This window comes from Oratosquilla oratoria, chromosome 2, assembly GCF_046742065.1.
Source record: "Oratosquilla oratoria isolate Oo_2021 chromosome 2, ASM4674206v1, whole genome shotgun sequence".
Taxonomy (NCBI): Eukaryota; Metazoa; Arthropoda; class Malacostraca; order Stomatopoda; family Squillidae; genus Oratosquilla; species Oratosquilla oratoria.
This window is the reverse complement of record NC_134778.1, coordinates 52,345,200-52,370,199: the sequence shown is the minus strand read 5'-3', so window position 1 is coordinate 52,370,199 and position 25,000 is coordinate 52,345,200. Positions and strand designations below refer to the sequence as shown.

The window sequence follows — 25,000 nt, the reverse complement described above, 5'->3', positions numbered from 1 at the left end:
TATAAACTTCTTTATTGTGGGCTTGCTATATACCGAGAATTTGACTCTTTTTTTTCTTTTATGTGAATGATGGTATCTAAAAATGGTAATTTGCTATCCTGTTCCATTTCAACTGTGAATTGTATGTTTTTCTTTACGCTGCTTAACCTTTTTAACTTGCCGGTATTTGTCTCTTTAGGTATTACTACTAAAATATCATGTACATATCTCATCCATTTGCTGTTCCTATCCATAATTTGTATGTAATTTTCTGATTCTAACATCTCCATATATAAGTTTGCTAATTTCTTGTTGCTGAAATCAATGTTTTTTCAGCAACAAGAAATTAGCCAGCTTTGATGTAACATTGTTATATACACGCGTTGCAATAGATGATGTATTAATAGCCGTGAAAGAAGTAATGAAGACTTGCCTCTACCCAAGACATACTACATAGAACTCGTTTTACTGTGCGTAGGTTACTTTTAACCCATTCAACTCCGATGACAAGATGTCTTGTCATTTGGTCAAATAAAACAAAAAATCATAAAACACCAAAATGTTTGATCAAACACCAGAAAAATATGACGTCAATCCTCGCTTCGCTCGCAGCGAAGCGAGGACTGACGTCATATTTTTCTGGTGTTTGATCAAACATTTTGGTGTTTTATGATTTTTTGTTTTATTTGATCAAATGACAAGACATCTTGTCATCGGAGTTGAATGGGTTAATGATGTTGAGTATTCTCAGCATTCTGGTCTAGCAATGGGGAGCCCGATTTCTGCAGTATTAGTAAACTTATATATGGAGATGTTAGAATCAGAAAATTACATACAAATTATGGGTAGGAACAGCAAACGGATGAGATATGTACATGCAAAGGTTAAGAATAATAATAAGAAATTTCAGTTAGAAATCAAAAATAGATTTGAAGCTTTAAGAACTAACGAGAACACCGTAGAAGATATTAATTTGAATTCAGTGAATATCACTAGGGAATCGGCAGAGGAAGTAGGAAGTACAAAAAATATTAGTGAAAAGAAATACTCCAAAACTACAAATGACCTAATTAAAAGAAGGACCATACAGGTTAAAAGCAGGAAAGACGAAATAGAAAGAGTAGAACTAAACAAGCTTATCAACAAAAGATAGAGATTGGAGAAAAGAAAGAAAAACATGGATGAAATAGAGGAAGCTATTCAGAAAGGTAAAAGTATTGAAGGGACCGAGCGCAGACATGCTTTAGAAAGACAGCAAATGATATGTTTGAAAGAGAGAAATGTAGAAATCATTAAATGCAGGGACAGAATGGTAAAAAGAGTAGAAGAATATTACCAAGAGCTTTACTCGTCGAAGACCGTAGTTGAGTCAGTAAATTCATGTGTAGACGTTAGTAGTGTACCAGAGATTACAAAGGAAGAAGTAGAATTTGCTCTAAAACTATGAAACGAGGAAAAGCACCTGGGGAAGATGGTATATCGATAGATCTGTTGAAAGACGCAGGTAAATTAGTTCATATTAAATTAGCTGAGTTGTACACCCAGTGCTTACGTCAAGAAAGCGTTCCTAATGCATGGTGCAATACTGTAGTGATTTTGCTTCATAAAAAAGTAGACCAGAAGGACTTTAGTAACTATCAACCGATTAGCTTGCTATCAAATAAGAACATAAGAATAAAGAAGACTGCAAGAGACCATAAGGCCTACACTAGGCAGCTCCGTATCCATCACCACCTGTCATCCCCATCCATAAAGTTGTCTAATCGTTTTTTAAAACAACTGATAGTTTCAGCGCTTACTACATGGTTACTAAGTTTATTCCATTCATCGACCACCCTATTAGTAAACCAATTCTTGCCTATTTCCTTATTAAATCTAAATTTATCCAGTTTATACCCATTACTGCGAGTCCTGCCCTGTTGTATTATTATGATGACCTTGTTTTTATCACTCTTGTTATAACCTTTGATTCACTTGAACACTTCTTTTAGATGACCCCGCACTCTGCGTGTTTCCAGAGAGTGTAAGTTAAGGTGACTAAGCCTCTCTTCGTAAGGCAAATTTCTGAGTCCATGTATCATTTTGGTCATTCTTCTCTGTATTGATTCTAGTGAATTGATGTCCATTCTGTAGGACGGAGACCAAAAATGTACCGCATAGTCAAGGATGGGTCTTACTATCGCTAGATAGAGTTTAATAATTACCTCTGCACTTCCATTCGTTACCGTCCTAGCAATGAAACCTAATGCACTGTTAGCTTTATTTCTGGCGCTAATGCACTACTTCCTGGTTTTAAGGTCCGGACTCACCAGAACTCCCAAGTCCCTCTCGCACTCAGATTTGTCTAAAAACATGTTATCTAAGCTGTATCTATTTTCGGGGTTGTGTAGCCCTAAGTTTAACACGCTACACTTAGAGATATTGAAGTTCATTTGCCATTTCACCGACCATGTTAACAATTTATTAAGATCATCCTGCAGAATCTCTGCGTCGTCTCCTGACTTAATTTGGCGTCCTATTTTAGTGTCGTCCGCAAACTTACTAACATCACTATTTATCCCATCGTCTAAGTCGTTTATGTAAATAATGAACAACAAGGGACCCAAAACCGATTCCTGGGGGACCCCGCTAGTATATAAATTATTCTTCAAGATCCTTACAAATAGACTAAGTAAAGTTTTAGATGGAAACCAACCGAGAAAACAGGCAGGATTTAGGAGCGGATATTCGACTCTAGACTATTTGCAGGCGATAACCAACTAATCGAGAAAACGACAGAATACAATATACCTCTGTGTTTAGCTTTTGTTGATTACGAGAAGGCCTTTGACTCGGTAGAACAAATAGCAATACTAAACTCGCTACGCAAACAGGGTGCAAACGAACAGATCGTAAGAATTTTAGAAAAGATCTATGCGAAATTACCGCTATAATTCGACTACATAAAGATACAGAAAAAATCAAGATCTAGAAAGGAGTACAGCAAGGCGATACAATTTCATCTAAACTATTTACAACTTGCTTGGAAGATATTTTCAGAAGATTGAGTTAGGAAAAGAAAGGTTTGAATATTAATGGCGAATATTTGAACCACCTAAGATTTGCGGATGACATTATTCTTATTTCAGAAAAAGCAAAAAAACTTGCAAGATATGCTAAGTGATCTAAACAAGGAAAATCTCAAAGTAGGTTTAAAAATGAATAAGAGTAAAACCAAAGCAATGTTCAACACGAAAGTTCAAAGCAAAGAGATTATAATTGATGGTGAGAGTCTTGAAGAAGTTGAGGAGTATAATTATTTAGGGCAAATGGTGAAAATGACGAAAGATCATGATAATGAAATAAAAAGACGCATTACAATTGGTTGGAAAGCGTTTGGTAAGTATAATGAAATGCTGAGAGGCTCTCTACCTTTATGTTTGAAACATAAAGTCTACAATCAATGCATTCTGCCAACAATAATCTATGGGTGTGAAACTTGGAAACTAACGAAGGCAATGGAAATAAAGCTAAGGATTGTACAGAGGAGAATGGAGAGATCAACGATGGGAATAACACTGAGAGACCGAAAGAGAGCAAGTTGGGTGAGAGAGCAGACTAGACTGAAAGATATTGTGGAGGCAGTAAAAGAGAGTAAGTGGAATTGGGCAGGTAAGTTAGTGCGAAGGACTGATGAGCAATGGAGCAAGTGTGTTACTGAGTGGACGCCGCGAGATAGGAAGCGTGAAAGAGGAAGACCAGACAGAAGATGGAGAGACGAGATCAAGAAGTTTGCAGGAGTGACGTGGCAGAGAATGGCAAGGTTGTGTGAATGCTATGAAGGAGGCCTTTGTTCAGCAGTGGACTCAGGATGGCTGATTTGATATATGTATATATGAATATATATATGTATATATATATACATATATATACATATATATATATATATATATATACATACATATATATATATATTTATGTATATATACATATATTTATATATATATATATATATATATATATATATATATATATATATATATACATATATATGATATTATATTCCAAGTATTTATGTTTTTCTACACTGACAGCCTTACTGAGAATTTTGGTCATATGGTGGTATTTAAGTAAAAGAGAAAGATTTTTTTTTTTTTTTAAGGTAGCTAATCATAAATGAAGTTCTCAGATTTAGCAATTACAAAATTATTTTACTATTTAACACTTCATATTTTACAACATTATTGATAATTTTTGGTCATATGGTGGTACTTAAGTAAAAAAAAAAAATAATAAACAGAAAAAAAAAATTTTGTTTAAGAAAGGTAGCTAATCATAATTGAAATTTTCAGATTTGGTAATTACAAAATGTTGTTACTATTTAATAATTCACATTTTACTACATTATTGATCATTTTTGGTTATATGGTGGTACTTAAGTAAAAAAAAAACAGAAAACATTAAAATTTTGTTTAAAGAAAGGTAGCTAATCATAGATAAATTTTTCAATTTGGCAATTACAAAATGGTGATACTATTCTAACACTTCATAAGCTCATATGTTACTCATCAGATTTGGCAATTACAATATGGTGTTACTATTTCAATACTACATAACATGCTACTTATTTATAAAAGATGTATTACAAGTATCATAGTGCACCTCTTGGCTGTCTGATATTATGAGTAATCTACTTTTGGGACTGGTCACTATTTGATAAATTTTCTGTATCTGGGGGTGTATGTTGTTAGGCAACGCATCATAGAATTTTCCAAGTTGATGTTTGTCATACGGCCACGATAGTCATTTTTAATGAACACCATTGATGAGAATGCTGCCTCACAAACATAAGTGGTTCCAAATCGCACAAGAACCTGCAAGGCTCGATTTCTTACAGCTGAATGCCTATTTGTTAACTTAATCCAAAACTTTGTTATGTCCTTATACACATCAAAGTCCACTCTTGCTTCGTTGTCTGCTTGTAATTCTGCCATTTGAAGTGCAATAGAACCACAGTGCTTTGCATCAGTTTTGAATGGAAACTGCACAAAATCCAAAGATTTGGTTATCAACTCTGGGAATCTTGCATTCATATTCCCTGTCAGATTCTGCAAGTAATCCAGTAAATCCTGTTTCTCTTCTGCGAGGTCTAGTGCTTCATGAAAATCAATATCAATTGTAGCTATAAATTCCAGGTAGCGATGGAAATGCGAGTAACTCTTAGTTTCGGCTTCTCGTAGTATCTGTAGCTTGCTGACAAAAGCCTTTATTGCATTCTGAAGATCAGACACCTATTTCCCTTTTCCTTGAAGCTCAGTGTTGAGGTTATTGACGTGTTCAAAAACGTCAGTCAGAAGTGCAAGGCAAGCAAGGAAGTTTGGATCACGAAAATAACCAGCACAATTTCACAAAAGCCTAAAATGAATATTGCTCATCAGTTTATAACTACTATATAGGGCTTGTCGACTTTGAACATGAAGAACTTAACACTATAGATAAAAACGGGAGAAGCATATTAAGGAAATATAAACTCCATTATAGAAGCGGTAATACCGAAAGACTTTACCTTAAAAGACAAAGCAATGGAAGAGGATTTGTCTCAATTGAAATGAAAGCAAAGAGTATGCTAATGAAATTATATGATTATATCATCAACAAATCTACTTACTGCCCAGATTATGCCAAATAAAACAGAGGAAAAGACATGCTCCAACTTAACTTGTATAAAGAACTACATTAACGAGAAATATAAGAAATTCATTTACGAAAATAAGAAAATAACGATTGAAGAGGCCCAAGAACAATACCTGAAAGGAGCGATCATGAGATAATAATTTCGACAAAAGTGACTCAAGTCTCTGGTTAAGAAAATCAAATGTGAAGACAAGGAGCGAGGCTATTTGTATAGCAACACAAGATAGAAATATACACCTCAAGGGGAAAAAATTACCATTGTGGAAAAAGTGGCTTATCAGTTGAACATCTCGCTACAAGATGTGAGAGCCTGCTAGAAAAAGTTTATAAAAGAAGACATGATGAAATACTTAAAAGTATTCACCTGCATTTGTGTAGAAAGTACAAATTAACAAAAAACTCTAAACTAAAACTACACAATGTATCCAAGTTTTTTGAAAATGAATTCTGTAAAAATAATTACAGACTGCTATATACCTACAGATATAAAAATCAAAGACAACAAACTAGATATGGTCTTATTTGATAAGAATCGCAATAAAATTATAATTATAGAAATCAGAATGACTTCAACAGAAAATCTCCACAAGGTGGAAAAAGAGAAATACGAAAAATACAACGAAGATTATACCATATGTAATGACTTGGGACGGCATTACAACACAATGGAATACGAAACATATTGAAAACCTAGAGATTAGCGATGAGATACGAGCATACATTCAAATGAACACCATAAGAAAAACGACAGAGGTTATTTTTAGAGTTAATGTGAAAAACAAATTTTACTTTAACAATATATATATATATATATATATATATATATATATATATATATATATATATATATGTGTGTGTGTGTGTGTACATATGTATACCTACATGTATATATACATATATATATATTGATAAGTATTTTAGACAAATGATTTGGATGATGGAGAACATAAGCACAGGGGAAGGCTCGGAACCCTAAACACTCTCACGTTTCGTTCGCGTAGAACTTCTTCAGAGAGTGCACGGAAAACTGTAATTGAAGTTTATGTACTAAACTTAATTATCTTTTTGGATACTTGGGAAAGGTCGTTTTTCTGGCGTGTTCTAGATGTCTATTTCTCATTACACTTTTTAATCCACCAAGCCATTTACTCGCTTCCCTCAATCTACATTCTACCTCCACCCCCACTCCTCCCTTTCCTGTCACATTCGCACCCAAGTATCTGAAACTATCCACTTCCTCCAGTTTCTCACCCTTAATGCTCACTTCCATCCTGCTGTCACTCTCTCCCCTTGTACATCTCATCACCTTACTTTTTCCCACATTTATCTTCAGCTTCCTTCTTTCACACACCTTCTCAAACTCTGCCACTAACTTCCTCAATCACTCCTCTGATCCTGCTACAAGCGCAGTGTCGTCAGCAAACAACTGCTGGCTCATCTCCCACTTATCTCCATTTTCTTTAGCCATCTCCAACCCCTGACCCACTACCCTTGCATTCACCTCTCGCACCACCCCATCCATGTAAAGATTGAACAGCCAGGGCGACATAATACACCCCTGACGAAGTCCCACCTTTACCTCAAACCACTCACTCTCTCCATTTCTAATCCTAACGCAAGCTCTATTACTCTCATAAAAAATCTTGACTGCTCATAACACCTTTCCTCCTATCCCATATATCTGCAGTACCTCCCACAGTGCCTTCCTGTCTACCCTGTCGTAAGCCTTTTCCAGATCCATAAAAGCCAAAAAAAAAAAAAACATCCTTACCTTTTCCTATAGCTTTCTCACATATCTGTCTTACCACAAAAATCTGATCTACACATCCCCTACCTGTTCTAATACCACACTGTTCCTCACCAATTACTCCCTCTGTTCCTCTCCTAATCCTCTCAATCAAGACCCTCCCATAAGCCTTCCCAACTACACTCAACAAGCTGATCCCTCTGTAACTACTACACTCACACTTGTCCCCCTTTCCTTTGTAAAGCGGAACTATACAGGCACTCCTCCAGTCCTCCGGCACTCTACCCTCTCTTAAACAAACATTAAATAACCTCATCAGCCAGTCCACCATCACTGTACCTCCTTTCTTCAGACATTCTGCATGGCATCCATCCAACCCAGGTGCTTTACCTGATCTCATCATCTTAACAGCTGTTTTCACTTCATCCTTCCCTATTTCTCCTCCATTTTCCTCACTCATCACTCTCATTTTCTTAGCGCTTCCCACTGCAACTACCTTTCCCTCCCTATCCTCCTTCACATTTAGCAACTCCCTAAAATACTCTGCCCACCTTCCTCTTACTGCCTTCTCTTCCATTATCATCTCTCCATCTGCACCTTTTACCTTTTCTTCTCTACTTGATTCGCCTCGTGTTGGAACAGTAGAGCTATAGGGATCAATGAGAAGATAAAACGATTGTGCACGCAACTGGGATACCACTTTCTTGATCCTTTATATCTCTTTTCAAGGCGTCATGACCTTTACGCTTCTGATGGGATCCATCTTACCCGCAGAGACAAAGATGTTCTTACAAACCTCATTGTGGGAGTTTGTAATTAATCAGTTACTTTTTTGGGGTAGAAACCCAAAGGGAAGGGGAAATAGAGCGTATAATGGGGAAAACAGAGCAGAGTATAGCATTAATGTAGAACAATATGCCATTATAGGACAAAATATAATTTTAGGATATAATGTCGGTAGAGGACGAAATGTTACATTAGGATGTAATGTCAAGGGACAAAACGTCAAGATGAGATGTATTGACATTGGAAGACAAAAGATCACGATGGGATATAATGGTAGTGGAGGAAAAAATATCACGATGGGATGTAATGATAGCGGAAGACAAAATATCACGGCAGGATATAACGTCAGTTGAGGACAAAATATAATTTTAGGAAGGGATGCCGGACAGAATGTCAATGAAGGACAAAATATCACGATGGGATGTAATGAAAGTGGAGAACAAAATATCACGATGGGATGTAATGATAGTGGAGGACAAAATATAATTTTAGGAAGGGATGCTGGACAGAATGTCAATGAAAGACGGGAGGCTGGTATAAAACGCGGTGACGTAGCGGGGCAAGTGTACAAAAGAGATGGGATGACCGTGAACGACCAGAGCAAAATTATAATCTAAGGCATGATATTGAAACTCAAAACGTGCCAAAAAGAAATAATCAAGAGTTTCTTAAAGCCATGAACTTTAATGCTCGTAGTATTAGGAAAAATGTCAAGAAATACAGGCCTACGTCAAAAGCAAAAATCTCGATATGATAGGAATAACCGAGACACGGTTAAATGGTAAAGAGTTGAAGCTGACTTTAATATTGCGGGACTTAAACACTTTCATTAGGATAGAAACCACAAGAAAGGTGGGGGTGTTATGTTGTACGTTAAAAACAATGTCCATGCTTGTGTTTTAGAGACAGTGAAACAGGATGCATATGATAGTTTGTGGGTAGAATTAACCCAAGCAAAAAAAAAAAAAAAAAAAAAATAATAATAATAATAATAATGATAATAATGCAGGTGTAATATATAGGCCAAAGACATTATCATTAACAGACGACAAACTGTTATTTCAAGAACTGTCTAGTTTCTGCAACCGGGATTTATTGATAATGGGTGATCTCAATTTCACTGACATTGATTGGATGATCCTACAACATGGCCATATAGGTAGTCGCTTGATTGATTTTGTCGGTGGCAGTTACTTAGTTCAGCATGTAAAAGAGCCATCAAGACATGAAAACTTGCTCGATCTATTGATCACTAGCCGCGAAGGCATGATAACCGACGTAGAAGTCGGTGAAACTGTGCAAATAACGATCACAACTTAGATTCAAACTACTATTTTTTTTTTTTTTTTTAGAATAGATACTTGTTTCTAAAATACCCGATTTCAGTAAAACTCAGTTCATAGGACTACGTCAGGAGCTTCAGCTTACAGATTGGGAGGCAAAATTAAGCGAAAGACCTCTAGATCAGACGTGGGAAATATTTCAAAATACGCTTATTAAGATGATTTATACCTATATTCCTTTTAAGGACAGACGTCCTCCAAATCAGGCTCGCCCAAAATGGCTTGACAAAGAAGCTGAAAAATGTATTACTAAAAAGAGACAGGCTTATAAGAAATACAGGTGCTCGGGTGCATCTAATGGCTATCAAAGTTATGTATTAATGCAGAGAAATTAAAAAAAAAGACTAAAAAAACGAAAACGAGAATATGAAATTAATATCGCTGATAAATCCAAAGAGAATCCCAAAGAGTTCTATAGTTACATTAGAGATAAAAAGGTTGTTAGTAATCCCATTGGCCCACTATTATCTGCTGACGGTCAACTTGAATATTCAAATGAAAGAATGTGTGATATTCTAAACAATTATTTTAGCTCAGTATTCGTAAATGAATCACTTCAAGGTGAGCTCCAAACTGAAACTTGTGAAAAGTCAAAGGTAAATTTACTACGGTAAAAAAATAATAGTAATAATAATAATAACAATAAAATGTGTTTAGAGAAACTCAAAGTTAATAAAACACCAGGGCCTGACGGTTGGCATCCGAGAATCTTAAAGGAAATGAAAAATAAGATTGTTGTTCCATTAAAAAAGATTTTCAAGAAATCCATCATATCAGATGTCCCAAGAGATTGGAAGCTAGCTAACGTTACTCCCATATTAAAAAAAGGTGACAAAAATAAACCAAATAACTACAGGCCTATAAGTTTGACTTCAATCGTAGGAAAAATTATGGAAACTATCGTCAGAGATACTATCGAATATCATTTAGAAAGTAACTGTTTGATAAATGATAGCCAGCATGGTTTCAGACGGAAACGTTCATGTGTGACTAACTTACTCGAATTCTACAACACAGTTATCTCGAATTATGACAAAAGAAACAATATAGATTTAATATATCTAGACTTTGCAAAAGCTTTTGATACCGTCCCCCATGATAGACTACTTACTAAATTAGCTTCACACGGAATAGGTGGTAGCCTATTAAGTTGGACTAGTAATTGACTGAATGATAAAAAACAGAGAGTTGTTTTAAATGAAAAAAATTCTAGATGGAAATTTTTTACGAGTGGAGTTCCTCAGGGTTCCGTTCTGGGGCCACTTCTATTCATAGTATATATATATATGTTATGGACCATGGACTAAAATCTACTGTTTCCAAATTTGCTGATGATACACAACTGTGCGGAATGGCAAATGATCATTTAAACCAATTAGATATTCAATTACAGCAATGGTCTGAAAAGTGGCTAATGAAATTTAACACAAGTAAATGCAAGTTAATGCACATAGGTAAAATTACAGTAAGTACGATTACTAGTTATTTGGAAATTCGTTAACAAAAGTAGATAGTGAAAAAGATCTCGTTGCAATTATCAGTAACGATCTCAAATAATCCAAGCAGTGTATTTCAGCCTCTGAGAAAGCAAATAAGATGCTAGGACTGATTGCGCGATCTTTTGACTTCAAAAGTCCATCACTCATTAACAAGCTATATAAATCGTTAGTTCGTCCACATTTGGAATACGCTGTTTCCGTATGGTCACCGAATCTCATTAAAGACATTGACAGACTGAAAAAAGTACAACGGCAACCCACAAAACTGATTCCAAATATCAAAAATAAATCATACGAAAATCGATTAAACATATGAATCTGTTTTCCCTAAAAAAAGCGTAGGCTCACAGATGACTTGATACAGGTCTTTAAAATTCTAAAGGGAAATGACAACATCAAAAGTGACAAAATTTTCATATGAATGAGAATCTGACAAGAAACAATGGTCTCAAACTGTCCGGAAATATATTTAATTTGGAAGTGGGTAGAAAAAATTTCGCCAACCGTGTAGTTCATGAATGGAATAAACTTCCTGCAGAGGCAATGGAATGTAGTTCAGTTCGAAGCTTTAAGAATCATTTAGATAAACACCTAAGGAAGATGCTGTAATGACCGTCATATATTTTATATTATTTGTTTATTTGTTTTGTTACCATTTGTCCGTTTGTTTATTATTATTTTCTTGATTCTCATTTATTATTAGTTATATGTCAATTTATTATTATTTACTATTTACCTGTTTGTTTATCATTTAAATATACCTATGTATTTATGTGTGTATTTTATTAATTATTTACATTATTATAGTTTTATTTATTCATTTATTTATCATTATTATGATTTTTTCGTATTTGACCTACATATGGACCAAAAGGTCTCCTGTCGGCATGATCCGCCTTCGTAATCCTTTGTAAAAGGATAGGACTAAGAACGTCTCCCTCCCCCGAAGTTCCTCTAGTGTAAAATGACAGTACGTCGGGGCAGCTGTGGTCATGGCAGTGTAAACCACATCCTCTCTACCCTGTCGGTAGTGTGCTGTTATTGCATGCGCAAGGCGATGTGATCCACTTAGTATTCTAGTGTTAAATGCTTGTTTAGCATGCCTTTTCGCTTTTAACTGCTATCATTTGCTAACCTAGTACAAAAAAAAAAAAAAAAAAAAAAAAAGCCGAGTGCGTAAGTCTTCATCGCCAATACGCAGCATCTCCATCTGTAAGACGCTGGTGGAAAAGAGGGTTAAAAAAGTGGAAGAAGACGTGTTGTTTCATTTTATAAGTAGGCTGTTTATAAATAACAGACCTAGCGAACTGTCTGAGTCCGCTTTCCCGCCTTGTGTAGGTAATACATATTGTTTGTATATAACAGCTCGGGGGCTCGAATATATATCTTATTGTTGATATGACATTCCTTTGTAACCTAAGTGAGAATTATGCAAAGGTTCGAGATTGTTCTAAGTGAACATTATTGCCGTAAAGACTTGAAACAAAGAATCTGAATGATGATAGGGTGGAGGAGGAAAAAATTAAATTTGTTTACGAATGTAACATCACGCCTTTTGGGGAAGATCTTAATCATAAAGATAAAGATCATTGGACTAATCATTACGTCACTACAAAGCTCACATAGGGTCTTGTATACGTGCTCTAGCTGCATTTCTTTGAAGAACTTAGAAGCGTGCGGTGCACAAGAATTAACAGAAGAAAAATGTAGAGGAAAAGAGAGAGATTTGATTCTCCTAGACACAAGATTATAACTGGAGGAAGTGAGTCGCCATATCCATAAGTGGGGGGTACAAGGGCGGCGATAGTGATGGCAGCGGTGGGAGAGAATGCACGCAACTTAAACGTCTCCAAAGAGAAGCAATCAACGCACGCAAACGCACGCAACTAAAATGTCTCAAAAGAGAAGCACCCAACGCACGCAACTAAAATGTTACCGAAGAGAAGCACACAACTAAACGCTTGCAACTAAAACGTCTCCAAAGAGAAACACTCAACGCACGCAGCTAAAGAAGACTACACCTAAAGAATTTAGTGCAAGGACTCGTCTGTACACGTGTGAAGAGAACTGGTGCACCCAAGTATTTATCGCACGCAACTTCTGCAAAGAAAACTTAAGCAACTATTCACGAACACCAAACAACCTATAGAACCATGTAGTGCACGCAAATCCCCACGAGTACAAGCAAGTGAAAGAGAGGGACGATTACAGGGACAAGGATGATGCGTTGCTGAGTTGCGCCCTCGTACGTGTTGAAGGACGACTACAAGTTGAAGGAGTCGATTCAAATCGACATTATCAACAGAGAAGGTACAAACTCACATCTTTTATAGTCATAATTATAGTTAGGATAGCTACGAAAGTTCTCCGTTATAAGGTTATTACCTCGCAGTCAAATATTCCAAAGTTTTTTTGGAAAGAAAATACAATAGGAGTAAATAGATTCATTAACATAATTGATACACTAATAGTGACAAAAACATACTAGATGAAAGGAAAAAGATAGAAACATTGAAACAAAATGTAGATCCTGAGGAGGGTAGGACTAGGCTTATATTAAATTTCCAGCAATTGGAACATATAAAAACATGAAAAAAAACATTCATTAAACACTTTAAATCAAAGTGTGGTCAGAGCCCTATCAGGTCTTTGGTTAAAAGGACAAAGACAACAAAAAGAAATTAAACAAACAAGGAATATTTAACAAAAATAGTCAGATGGTCTAAGGACATTATTTCTATGCTGAAGGACTTATGTTGGATAGAAAGAGATCTAGGGACAAGTTAAAAGTTTCTCAGGCTACATATACAACAGTGACGAGATGACTGCACCAAAGGTATACAGGGATCTTAAAGAAACAACGGCACAGGGAAGATAGGTTATCATTTATAAGGTTATCAATAAAGTAAAGCAATTAGTCCATATGTCAAGACATTAGGAATGCAACAGAAAAAAACTAGAAACTCTAGGAGTATTACAGAAACAGAGGATCTGGACATAGAGTTAGAAGCTCTTCAAGGAATGCTAGACTTGAGTACTAAAATTTTAAGCAATTGTGAAATACAGCACGAGAGTGTTATTGAGATTGTTTGTAGGAACTGGAAATATGAAGGTCACTATGGGTGTCATTGTAGATCCTCACCTTTCTGTTTGTATCACAATAGAGTAGAACATAGAACACAGGATTGTAGGGGAATGCCAAATTTTCGTATTCACCCAGAAACAAGAGGAAAAACCCGACACACAATAATACAGCACTACCCTAGTGCAACGGACAGACATTATAGTATACTGGACAGTGATGAAAAAGAGAACAACACAATTTTTTTTTTTTTTTTTTTTTTTTTTTTTTTTTTTTTTTTTACTATAACTGTAGGATCCATCATTGTGGATAAAGTATCCAATGGAGCTATTCAAATATTTATTGATACGGGATCTGTAGTAAATATTATAACCAGTAAAGTGATTAAAATGTTGAAACCGGGAGTGAAAATCTTGGAACCAATCCATTACTCATTGCAAGGAGTAACAGGAAGTCAGTTAAAAACATTAGGTAAGACTGGGTTAGATGTTATTTTGTATAGAATTGAGTACTTGCACATTCCGGTGAATAGGAGATTTATTGATACGATTTGCAACAATGATCACATGTCTGGCTGAGTTAGGGATGTTAGTGAAATCGCAGTTAATCTCATTTTTAAATCAACCAGACTTAGTGCCAGTATCTGTGACATGAGAACCTATTGAGATAGATAGGGAAGATAATGATAGATTGGATGGTGGTGGGGCAGAGCTACCTATTCAAGACCAGATAACATATGTTCAAAAAATACCAGAAATGAATAAGAATTCATCAACTCCAAATGAAGCTTTGCTAAATATGGAAAGTGACGTAATAAAGTCGACAATATTGAACTCCAGAGCAATTAACAGAATAGACGTGGAGTTGAGAGGAGTCACTGTAGACTCCGAATTTTTACCCATCCCAGAATCAATAAGGATAAAAGATTTGAAATTGAACAAAGGTAGAAATATTAGTGATTAATACCTTCAATAAAGACATAGTCTTAAGAAAATGTACACAAATAGGATGTTTTCAAGTCTGTCAAAGACCCATTAAGATTCCTAACGAAAGTCCCGAAAAGGTGAAATCACCAATTTCACCAATATGTTCAATTCAGGAAAAAACAGATTTGGGGGAGAAATGCTAGGGCCTATTTGTTGTCCTGAATTAGAATCAAGTTTAATTGCATTGCTAGCGAAGCACCATGAAGCAATTGCTTTGCCGGTGGACGCTTTTGGCAAAACAACTGTTTTAAAACATCAGATCAAATTGAAACCAGGGACTCAACCTATTTATATACCTGTCTACAGACTACCATATTCCAAGCTAGTAATTGTAGATAAATTGATCAATGAAATGTTATCACAGGATGTAATAGAACCCTGTCAAAGTAAATGGAACTTCCCATTGTTTCTGGTGCCAAAATCAATTGGTACCATGCGTCCAGTTATTGAATATAGGGAATTGAATAAACAGACAATACCTGATCAACTACCGTTACCGGTAATAACAGATCCACTTCCTGGTTTGGGAACCAAGATTCGGTATTTTAGCACTATAGATATCAAATCAGCCTTTTGGCAGATTGGTACAAAGATTCCCGAAATTATACAGCACTTCCTACAACAACGGGGCATTACGCGTTCAAGCGAATGACATTTGGGCTATATAACAGTCCATTAAATTATGTGAGATTAATTAATATAGTACTAGATGGGTTGTTAGGAAGCACAGACAGTGTACTTCTTGATTATATTTTAATGCTTTTATTTGAGACATAAGATAGATAAGGACTTAGTACAGGAAAGTCAAAGGTAGAAGGAGTAAAGACCTACCCAGTACCGAAAATTGGAGAGAAAGTTAGAAGTTTCTTGGGATTGACAGGATATTATAGGAAGTTTGTCATGGGATATGCTGACATAGCTAATCCATTAAGTTATTTATTAATGAAAACTTCAAAGTTCATTTGGGGACATGAACAACAACAAGCTTTTGAAAAGTTGAAAGGTAAACTTACTAGTTCTCCAGTTCTCATTTTTCCTAATTATGATAAAGAGTTCATTCTTTGTACTGATGCGTCAGACATCGGGTTAGGAATCATACTGATGCAAGAGAGAGATAGAAAATTGTAACCAATAGCTTTCACATCGAGACTTTGTAATATTGCAGAGAGAAAATATTCCATTACAGAAAAGGAAACAGTAGCAGTGATATACTCACTAGGGAGTTTTAGAGATATCCAATCAGAGTGTGGACTGATCATACAACTATTCAGAATGTATTAAAACATAAGAATCTTATGGGGAAGTTAGATAGGTGGTTTACCACACTTCAATGTTACGAAGTTAAATTTGAATACATTTCAGGAAGGAAGAGGGTTGCAGCAGATGCACTACCTAGGAATATTAGCAAACCAACGACAGGGTTGACCAATTTCATCTGCAGTATTAATGGACTTGTAACATAAGACGAGGAATTGATAAGGGCACAAAGAAGAGATCAGACTTGTGAAAAAGTAGCATAGAACTTAATAAACTCGAGAGGTATTTCTCCAAAACTAACAAAGGTGTATAAAATAGAAGAATTTCAATTAAGCAATGGACTTTTATATAGAAAAACAATCGTAATTGGAGAGGATATTTCTAGGGGTCCAGTGAATCAGTCAGTAATTCCACAAACTCATGTACCAGAGGTATTAAGAATACTTCATGATAGTGATTAGAGTTCTCAGGCATGAAGAGAGATATTTACTTACATTTACTTACGTATTGATAATTACTTGAAATGTGCTCAGGTAAAAGGAAATACATATAAGCTTGCTCCTATGGCATCATATCCCATACCACAAAAACCTTGAGAAGAGAAAGGCAGGAGTGTCACTTTCTTCACACGTGTGTTCAACACCGGTTCTAGGCTTACTCTGCTGCTATGCGAGGTATGGCGGGCGACGTCGGGACCCCCTCCTGGCGTCCCCCCATGCATACCCTCACTACCCATTGCTTCCGCTCCGACTCACGCATTACTCGCACGTTACAAATCACGTCACGTCCATACCAACCATCCAGGCACACTATGCAACATTCATTCATGCTCTTTCGCCACAATAATAATAATAATAAGTTTAGGAAAGACCGATAAGCGTAGTTTTAGTATTGTGCGTAAGTGATGCGTACGTGCGTATATCCAATATTATGGTGTTTCCTACTGCTTCCTGCATTATTGTATGATAAGATTGAAGTATTTATAAGCCATACAAAGTGTTTCCATAGTGTTTCCACTGTCATAATCATAATACAGTGCCAATAACTTATAATACTAAATGAACTCGCATACCCGACGCCAAAAACATATCCCCCAAGCCCAGTCCTCCCTCTCCTCCCCTCCACCGCGATTGTCGGCGACCGCCACATTTACAAATTCAAAGGATTATTGTGGCCAAACCAAGGTGACTTGGACCTTACTATTTTATGGGGACCTGCAGGTGGGTAGTATAAGGCATTTAAGCAAGTTTAGGCAAAATCAGTAAGATTGACCAGGATGGCCAGATATTCAGTTTTAAAAGGGGTCTTTTTGCGTACGGGACGGGTTAACTACACGGTTGGCGAGGTTGTTCCTACCCACTTTCAAATTAGATCTATTTCCTAACAGTTTGAGACCATTATTTCTTGTCGGATTCTCATTCTGTGTGAAAATTTTGTAACTTCTGATATTGTCAATTCCCTTTAGGATCTTAAAGACCTGTATCAAGTCACCTTTGAGTCTACGCTTTTTTGGGGAAACAGATTCATATGTTTTAGTCGATTTTCGTATAATCTATTTTTTATATTTGGAATCAGTTTTGTGGCTCGCCACTGTACTTTTGTCAATCTGTCAATGTCTTTAATAAGATTCGGTGACCATACGGAAACAGCATATTCCAAATGTGGACGAACTAACGATTTATATAGCTTGTTAATGAGTGATGGACTTTTGAAGTCAAAAGATCGCGCAATCAGTCCTAGAATCTTATTTGCTTTCTCAGAGGCTGAAATACACTGCTTGGATTATTTGAGATCGTTACTTATAATTACACCTAGATCTTTTTCACTATTCACATTTGTTAACGAATTTCCAAATAACTTGTACTCATACTTACTGTTATTTCTACCTATGTGCATAACCTTGCATTTACTTGTGTTAACTTTCATTAGCCACTTTTCAGACCATTGTTTTAATTTATGTAAATCTTCTTGAATATCTTATTGGTTTAAATGATCATTTGCCATTCCGCACAGTTTTGAATCATCAGCAAATTTGGAAACAGTAGATTTTAGTCCACGGTCTATATCATTTATACATATTATGAATAGAAGTTGCCCCAAAACGGAACCCTGAGGAACTCCACTTGTAAAAAAATTCCATCTAGAAGATTTTCCATTTAAAACAACTCTCTGTTTTCGATCATTCAACCAATTACTAGTCCAACTTAATAGGCTACCACTTATTCCGTGTGAAGCTAATTTAGTAAGTAGTCTTTCGTGGGGGACGGTATCAAAAGCTTTTGCAAAGTCTAGATATATTAAATCTATATTGTTTCTTTTGTCATAATTCGAGATAACTGTGTTGTAGAATTTGAGTAAGTTAGTCACGCAAGAACGTTTCCGTCTGAAACCATGCTGGCTATCATTTATCAAACGGTTACTTTCTAAATGATGTTCGATAGCATCTCTGATGATAGTTTCCATTATTTTTCCTACGATTGAAGTAAAACTTATAAGCCTATAGATATTTGGTTTCTTTTTTGAATATGGGAGTAACGTTAGCTAGCTTCCATTCTGTTGGGACATCTCCGGATATGATTGATTTCTTGAAAATAATTTCTAATGGAACAACAATCTCATTTTTCGTTTCCTTTAAGATTCTTGGATGCCAACCGTCAGGCCCTGGTGTTTTATCAACTTTGAGTTTATCTATACACCTTTTAATTTTTTCATTTGTTATATTTACCGTAGTGAGTAAGTTTACCCTAGACTTTTCACAGGTTTCAGTTTGGAGTTCACTTTGAAGTGTTTCGTTTACGAATACTGAGCTAAAATAATTGTTTAAGATATTACACATTCCTTCATTTGAATATTCAAGTTGACCGTCAGCAGATAATAGTGGACCAATGTGATTCCTAACAACCTTTTTATCTCTAATGTAACAACAGAATTCTTTGGGATTCTCTTTGCATTTATCAGTGATGTTCATTTCGTATTGTCGTTTTCTTTTCTTTTTATTGTCTTTTTTTAAACTCTCTGTATTGATACATAACGTTCATAGTCATTAGATGCACCCTAGCACTTATATTTCTTATAAGCCTGTCTCTTTTTAGCAATACTTTTTTCAGTTTCATTGTCGAGCCGCTTTGGGCGAGTCTGATTTGGGGGACGTCTGTCCTTAAAAGGAATGTAAGTATGAATCATCTTAGTGAGCGTATTTTGAAATATTTCCCACATCTGATCTACAGGTCTTTCGTTTAATTTTGCCTCCCAATCTGTAAGCTGAAGCTCCTGACGTAGTCCTATGAACTGAGCTTTACTGAAATCGGGTATTTTAGAAACAAGTATCTATTCTAAGAGAAATTAGGAGTATGAATCTAACTAAGTTGTGATCACTATTTCCAACAGTTTCACCGACTTCTACATCAGTTACCATGCTTTCGCGCCTAGTGATCAATAGATCGAGTAAATTTCCCTATCTTGTGGGCTCTTTTACATACTGAATTTAGTAATTGTCACCAAGAAAATCAATCAAGCGACTACCTATATGGCCATGTTCAAGGGTCATCCAATCAATGTCAGTAAAATATAAATCACCCATTATCAATAAATCCTGGTTGCAGAAATAAGACAGTTCTTGAAATAACAGTTTGTCGTCTGCTAATGATAATGTCCTTGGCCTATATATTACACCTACATTTATTTTTGTCCATTTGATTGGGTTAACTCAACCCACAAACTATCATATGCATCCTGTTTCACTTTCTCTAAAACACAAGCATGAACATTGTTTTTCACGTACAACAGAACACCTCCACCTTTCTTGTGGTTTCTATTCTAATGAAAGTGTTTAAATCCCGCAATATTAAATTCAGCTTCAAACTCTGTACCATTTAACCATGTCTCGGTTATTCCTATCATATCGAGATTTTCGCTTATGACATACGCCTGTATTTCTTGACATTTTTTCCTAATACTACTAGCATTAAAGTACATGGTTTTAAGAAACTCGTCATTATTTCTTTTCGACACATTTTGAGTTTCAATTTCATGTCTTACATTATCATTTTGTTTTTTTATTTATACTTTGCTCTATATTATTATTTGTTCCTTCATTGACATTCAATGCCTCATTAACATTTCTCCCATCAAAATTAACATTTCCCCCATCACGGACATCCGGTCGATCACGGTCATCCGATCTCTTTTGTACGCTTTGTCCCCCTACGTCACCGTGATTCACACTGGCCTCCCGTCGTTCATTGACATTCTGTCCGGCATCCCTTCCTAAAATTGTATTTTGTCCTCCAGTGACATTATATCCTACTGTGATATTTTTTCCTCCACTATAATTACATCCCATCGCGACCTTTTGTCTTCCACTGTCATTACATCCCATCGTGATATTTTGGCCTTCATTGACATTCCGTCCGGCATCCCTTCCTAAAATTATATTTTGTCCTCCACATTATATCCTACCGTGATATTTTCTCCTCCAGTATCATTACATCCTATCGTGACATTTTGTCCTCCACTATCATTATAAGAATTAACAGAAGAAAGATATAGAAGAAAAGAGAGATTTGATTCACCTTGAAAGAAGATTATAACTGGAGGAAGTGTGTCGCCATATCTATAAGTGGGGGATACAAGGGCGGTGACACCGTCACCAATACTCCTACGGTGCCTTTCCGTGGCCACGCACAGTAACTGGGTGTTTTACTGTCCTAGGCTGAATCTGTAGGGGATCCCGGAGTACCAGGGGCCCCAGAAGTGCTAAATTATGGCTCATCGACGTGTGAATATACCCTGGTTCTTCACCAACTCCAGTCCCATTGCCTTGTGGGTGCCCTAGGTCGGGCAAAGGCTACGGGAATTAACCCAAAATAACAAATCACCCGCTGTCTTGCAGGTATACTATTCTATCAGATGTTTCTATTGGTTAGCCTTGTAAGATAACGGGCTAGGGGAGATAACTTTACATATATCCGTGGCGCAACTATGCGCAGGTAGTCCTCAAATGACCAGGGTTCTGGTAATTTGCTGCAGCATAACCTGTTACCAGTCGTCTCGGGCTTACCTTACCAAGCAGGCCATGCCAAAATTGTGCACCCCTTCTCAACACATAAATATCTCCTCTTCTCTGCGCAGGTTTTCCATCTTTTCCCTAGATATTTCGGGAAAAACGGGAAAGTCATCATCCACAATGATGGACAACCATAACCTAACCTAACCCTGTCGGACGATGTGCAGCTCCTACCTGACAGGGAGGGGGAGTTGGGCAAAGGAGGAGCGATCCTCAAACTGCTGCGCCAACAGCTCCGCCTGTTATTTGGGCTGCGGGTGGGTGGAGTGGGGGAACTGCACCTGTTGCCAACCGCAGGTTTCTCCAGAGGGCGCTAGTGGTGATTTGGACAGAGAAAGTAGCACATCACTCCAGCCACTTTTCTTCACAGACCCTGTGCGTGACCACCCCCGTGTATTTCAAAGCAAAGTGCAGGGGAGCCTGTGCCTCGATGGATGGATGGCGCCGCAGAAATCTACGGAATATGTTGACTCATGCCGATTTAAACCTGGCTTCATTCTGAGAACAGCTTGTTCCGCAGTGGTTTGGACGGCGATGGCGAAGTCTTGATGTAAGTCGTTTATATCCTATGGAGGGACGTAGAACTGGTACCAGTGGTCTAGTTTCTCCTGGAAATGGGTCCAGTTGGCCTTCCCTGTATCATAACGTCGAGGTGTGTGTGTGGGGGGGGGGAGAGGTCTACGGCTAAATTCGTAACCAGAGCAAAATGATCACAAGTGAACTGGAGGTGCACCATCCAGTGAGCACAATGAGCCATGCACGTGGAGAGACGTAATGAGGTCCAGGCGCCCTCTCAAGATGAGAGTGGTCTCCACTGAGCTCAGTAGAGTGACCTCAACGTTGCTAGGGTGTGCCCGGTAAGATTGGGTCGTCGGAGAGAGCAAAAGACGGGGTGATGCGCATTAAAGTACGGTTCTCAATAGGAAAGATGTCTCTTTTATCAGGCTCAACCCGGAAAAGAGGCCCTATGAGGGCAAAGCTGGTGGTCTATACCGCGGAATTCCCACCGGCCGGGACGGAACAGCACCCGGGAATTACCCCCTCAGGAGATATACTGGCCTGAATAATTAAATAAAGAACCACGTCATAGTGGAAATGCAGAGCAAGTTCAAGCTCAACTTCCCCCAGAACTGCTCCGCTGCTTCCAATGCCAACAATTCTGGTACAATCGGTTACGCTGTCGCAGTCCGGCCAAGTGTGCTGTCTGCAGCGGTCCTCACAAATCAGAGGAATGCTTCCAGAAGCACAGGAAAGGGAGTGAAGCTACTCCAAGGCCCATCTGCCAGGATGAACACAAGGCATGGAGTACTCACTGTAGTGTACAGGGGCGGAGACGACAAAAGCCGCTCTGCCCCACTTCTCTCGCATACAACCACCGTCGACTGTTCCAGATTGGGGTCTCCAATCCCAAGACTCCACCCCCCTCCCCACCACCTCTGATATTATTGGAGGCATACCAGCCGTTGCAATCATGAGACAGAAAACAGTACCTCTGCAAGAACAGAGGCCGAGTGCTCCTGTTCCCCCCTAAGACCACTCCTCGAGCTCAGGCCACCCCTCCTTCCATGATGAAGGAGGGCATGAGGGAATTCATCATCACCATGGTTGCTGCCATGATGAAATGTATAGGGGTGACCAACTTCGTCACGACGGGGTTCATGATGAAGGTTGCACAAGACATATACAACCAGTTCACACTACCCGAGGTCATTGTCCCTCCACCCCACGAGCAGTTATTCTACCCCTCCAACCCCACCCCCAACCCCTGACGGTCTATGGCGAGAGAAAATGCTGCCGCTGGTTCCAAGTTCAAGGTCGCGGCCATAGAGGACTGTCAAACTCCTACCACCACCACCAACCCCCCAACCCCCCAACCCCCCAACCCCCCACACCCACCCCAACAGCCTTACCTTCGTTTCTTCGGACAGCAGTACCTAAGTATCAGACGACTGATACTAAGTAAGACACATCGACGACAGTTGTAGGTCTCTCGTCATAAAAAATATTTCTAGCTGATAATATAATATGTCTATAAGTTTCATTTCGCACAACTAGCGTGGGTATTGTTCCATTTTTTAACAACATTGAGACAAAACTTTATACGCAGTGTTTACCCTCATGAAATTGAGTTCATTTGATCATCAAAGTTACCATGACCTTCCATTTTTTCATAAGATATTCTGTTTTCAAGATAGGTAAATGAATTCATACAAGTATTGTTGCAAGTACATACAGGTGTAATGAAATCTGAATCGAACCCAATATCATGGTGCCACATGGTTATCCTCGTCCCTTTCAATTCCATTACACAAAACCGCATATCAGTTCCAATCATTGGAACAAAGTTTAGCAAAAATTATAGAAATGTGTATATATCCTTGTTATTCTTTAATAAAGAGTAATGAGGAATGTTAATTCACCTTATACTTTCCCATAGATGAAATTAGATTCACCTGTTTCTCCCTTCATTACTTTTGAAATAATTTACTCTTTAATCTATCCTCTTAGTCTCTGATTCCCACCCGCTTCTACCAAAAGATTTTTCAATATATATATATATATATATATATATATATATATATATATATATATATATATATATATATATATATATATTTTTTTTTTTTTTTTTTTTACAATAAGAGGTAGGGTCCTTACAGTAGAATCGGCCGACTTGAGCGCTCCTTCGCACTCGTCGCGAGTTGAAAACCTGAAGATGGTGTCACACCCTAGGCCGCAGACGCAGGTCGTGCCGTCATAACGGCATCCCTGCACCAGGTGGTCTGGCTCGCATGCCCGCGCACAACCTGAGCGTGAGACAGAAAAATGGAAGATGTTTTTTTAAAATGCAATAGGAACAATATAGTTTCAGGTCATGCAAATTCAGGCGTATGACAAAATCTCGCGAGCTATAAATCAGTTACAAAGGACTACAAAGGAAGAACATGCCGATAGATATTTTGGTCTACAACTACGTTGGATGCGAAAAAAAATGGGTAATGATAAAAAATAAACAAACAGATTAACAAAAAATATAATGAATAAACATATAAATGATAATAATTTGTAATGAATTATAGATAAAGATAATAAAAACTATACAGATAAACAATAATAAATAAACAGATAATAATGAATAAATAGAATAAAATAAAAGTCAGGCATTACAGTATATTTCTTAGGCGTTTATCTAAATGAATCTTAAAACTACATTAAATTGTACTGCCTCTGTAGGAAGTTTATTCCATTCAACTACACGGTTGGCAACGTTGTTTCTACCCACATCCAAATTAAATCTACTTTAAATCAGGTTGTGGGTTCAGAAGGAAAATGGTGGAATCCACATTAATTGAATATCTCCCCACGATGAATATTTCCAAGGGTCAATGGACCCCAGACATTATATCAGGACTATTCATCACCAAACATATTGTCATCAAGCTCTTTGTATGCCGTGGAGAAAAAGGCTCGATAGTATATTTTAATGTCTTCTTTTTTCTCTGTAATATCTTGCTGGATGTGATACCATCGGTCAATAATTTTTTTAGTGATAGTCTCAATATCCTTTTTGTTGAATCCGTTG

The 25,000-nt window shown here is 37.2% G+C and overlaps 1 protein-coding gene across 5 annotated transcripts in view; it reads right to left on the bottom strand.

Annotated features, from left to right (window-relative positions):
• The window catches only part of LOC143033946 (uncharacterized), a 226,174-nt gene that overhangs the window by 26,357 nt on the left and 174,817 nt on the right, over positions 1-25,000 (bottom strand). For all 5 annotated transcript variants that reach the window (XM_076199676.1, XM_076199642.1, XM_076199648.1 and 2 more), the window contains one exon: positions 24,076-24,224. In XM_076199676.1, coding sequence (XP_076055791.1) covers positions 24,076-24,224 — 149 coding nt within the window. The remainder of the gene's footprint in view (positions 1-24,075; positions 24,225-25,000) is intronic.